The sequence below is a fragment of the Meleagris gallopavo genome, chromosome 17 (assembly GCF_000146605.3).
Source record: "Meleagris gallopavo isolate NT-WF06-2002-E0010 breed Aviagen turkey brand Nicholas breeding stock chromosome 17, Turkey_5.1, whole genome shotgun sequence".
Classification (NCBI taxonomy): Eukaryota; Metazoa; Chordata; class Aves; order Galliformes; family Phasianidae; genus Meleagris; species Meleagris gallopavo.
The window spans coordinates 10,957,740-10,960,315 of NC_015027.2; the positions used below are offsets into that span (position 1 = coordinate 10,957,740).

The window sequence follows — 2,576 nt, forward strand, 5'->3', positions numbered from 1 at the left end:
AACGCGTTGGGAAGCGCACGGAGCGGCCGGAGCTCGGGGGTGCTGACGGTGCTCCGTGCGCCGCAGCAACTGCTGGATGACTACCCGAAATGCTTCGTGGTGGGAGCGGACAACGTGGGCTCCAAGCAGATGCAGCAGATCCGCATGTCGCTGCGCGGGAAGGCCGTGGTGCTGATGGGGAAGAACACGATGATGCGCAAAGCCATCCGCGGGCACCTGGAGAACAACCCCGCCTTGGAGAAGTGCGTACCGCCCCGAGCCTCCCGGGGGTGTGTGTGAGGAGTGGGGCTGAACGCTTTGCTTTCCTTCAGGCTGCTGCCTCACATCCGTGGGAACGTGGGCTTTGTCTTCACCAAGGAGGATCTGACTGAGATCCGGGACATGCTGCTGGCCAACAAGGTACGGGGTGGGACCTCGCAGTGCCGGGGCTGGCGGTTGCTGAGTTAAAGATAATACAGAGCTGTCGGGATTACCTGGTGGCTGGGAGCCCCTCCAGCTGTGGGTGACTCACCCGTGTTTAATTCCACCTCACTTTTCAGTTCCATCTCACTTGTGCGTGCTCAGCTGATGTCCATCCTGCTGGAGCACATTGGGATGGGGCTGATGCCCCTGAGAGGTCAGCACTCCTCCAGCAGATCTCCTTGTTTCTTCTTCCTGCAGGTGCCAGCAGCTGCCCGTGCTGGTGCGATTGCTCCCTGTGATGTGACTGTGCCAGCCCAGAACACTGGTCTCGGACCTGAGAAGACCTCATTTTTCCAGGCCTTGGGCATCACCACAAAGATTTCCAGAGGGACCATTGAAATTCTGGTCAGGAGCAAGGATTGATGATTCCATTTGTAATGAAATACCGTCTTAGCAGTCTGACTGCTTCATTTTGGGCTAGGTTCTTGTTCTAGGTTCTTCTAGTTTTATGGTGGAGTGGGAGATGGGTTTAAGTTCCTCCATCAATTCCCAGCTGTGTGGTTAAGCTCTTGTGGAGGAGTTAATGAGCTGCAGGGAGCTGAGTTAAGGCAATGCTTTCCTCCTGGTGAGCAGCACTTGCTCGTGAGGCCTTAGCTTGTGTTTGAGTGTCTTTTCCTTGTGCTCCTTCATTACTTGAGTGCCATTTCTTGTCATGAGGAATATACCTTTGTGTGCTGCTGTGTTGGTTTACCTGAATATCTTGGTGTGTATTCACTCATTTTTCCTCTTCTTTTTTCAGAGTGATGTGCAGCTCATTAAGACCGGAGACAAAGTGGGTGCCAGCGAAGCCACCCTGCTGAACATGCTGAACATCTCTCCCTTCTCCTTTGGACTGGTGATCCAGCAGGTCTTTGACAATGGCAGCATTTACAACCCTGAAGTGCTGGACATCACTGAGGAGACCCTGCACAAGCGTTTCCTGGAGGTCAGTGCCACAGCCCTTGTTTATTATTACGTTCAGTTCTTCCACTGCAGGGAGAAAAGGGACAGGAGACCCTGTCCCAGGGCGGAGTGTCACCTTTGGTGTTTTCTGCAGTGCTGCAGAGCCAGGAGCTCTGCCAGGTGTCCTGGAGAAACAGTTGGCGGAGGAGTGCCTTCTGTAGGCTTTTTTGGTCGAAGGAAGGGAAAATATACCATGTATTTCATTAACTGAGGTGTGTGTGGGATTGGTGAACATGTTAAGACAGTGAAGCACGTATGGAATCTGGAAGCTGCTTCAGAAAAACCTGGAGATGGTTCAGATACCGATGTCTTGTGTAGTTCACCGGAGCTGTGTTATGTGGGTGCATTCTGTGCGATGTGCCACTGCCTGTTGGTTGGAGCCTGGGTGCTGGCCCTGCACAAACACAAACCTCTCCCTCGCAGGGTGTTCGTAACGTTGCCAGCGTCTGCCTGCAGATCGGGTACCCGACCATCGCTTCTGTGCCCCACTCCATTGTCAATGGGTACAAGCGGGTGCTGGCGGTGGCGGTGGAGACTGACTACACCTTCCCACTGGCTGAAAAGGTAACGGCCACACCTGACCGGAGGCTCAGGGGCTGTCGGGTGCTCGCAGCGAGTGTTGCCTCTTTGGTTGCAAAGGCCCCATCGCGGTGCACACACGGTTTGCCCGAGCTCTGCGTTTCCCTCTGCAGGTGAAGGCGTTCCTGGCCGACCCCTCCGCCTTCGTGGCGGCTGCTCCGGTGGTCACTGAAACAGCTGCACCCGCTGCTGCCGCCGCCGCCCCAGCCAAGGAGGCGCCGAAGGAGGAGTCTGAGGAGTCCGATGAGGACATGGGCTTCGGCCTCTTCGACTAGCGGGCTGCCGGCCCTGCGGCCGCAAATAAAGCTCTGTACCGAACGCTGTCCCGTGTCCCGGCGATGTGCTCGGTGCTCTGGCGGGCGGGGCGGGGCGGGCAGTGGTGCGGCGCCCTCTGCAGGCGGGGAGGACGGGGCGGAGCGGAGCGGGCTGGGCTGTCGCGGGGCGCCCCCTACAGGCGGGGCGGAGTCGCCCGGCGCGGTGTTGTATCTGTCCCGTCATACCTTGCGGCGCTCGCCGCCCCGGAAGTAGGGAGCGCTTCCGAGGGCGCAGGCGGCGCCATGGCGGCCGACACGCAGGTGGGTGCGGGACGGGCC

At 58.0% G+C, this 2,576-nt stretch overlaps 1 protein-coding gene across 1 annotated transcript; it reads left to right on the plus strand.

Moving 5' to 3' along the window:
• The first annotated feature begins 42 nt into the window (after window positions 1-42).
• On the plus strand, window positions 43-2,306 carry RPLP0 (ribosomal protein lateral stalk subunit P0). The gene is made up of 6 exons (XM_003211079.4): window positions 43-242; window positions 312-399; window positions 661-807; window positions 1,202-1,387; window positions 1,828-1,968; window positions 2,097-2,306. Exons 1-6 carry the CDS (start codon window positions 130-132, stop codon window positions 2,256-2,258), a joined length of 837 nt encoding a protein of 278 aa, XP_003211127.3. The 5' UTR covers window positions 43-129; the 3' UTR covers window positions 2,259-2,306.
• The last annotated feature ends 270 nt before the right edge of the window (window positions 2,307-2,576 follow it).

Excerpts from the sequence above, each read along its gene's own strand:
- RPLP0 (XM_003211079.4), top strand. The coding sequence starts at position 130 with ATGCAGCAGATCCGCATGTCGCTGCGCGGGAAGGCCGTGGTGCTGATG. Across the intron at positions 400-660 it reads ACATGCTGCTGGCCAACAAG|GTGCCAGCAGCTGCCCGTGC; the intron begins GTACGGGGTGGG and ends TTCTTCCTGCAG. Across the intron at positions 1,969-2,096 it reads CCTTCCCACTGGCTGAAAAG|GTGAAGGCGTTCCTGGCCGA; the intron begins GTAACGGCCACA and ends TTCCCTCTGCAG.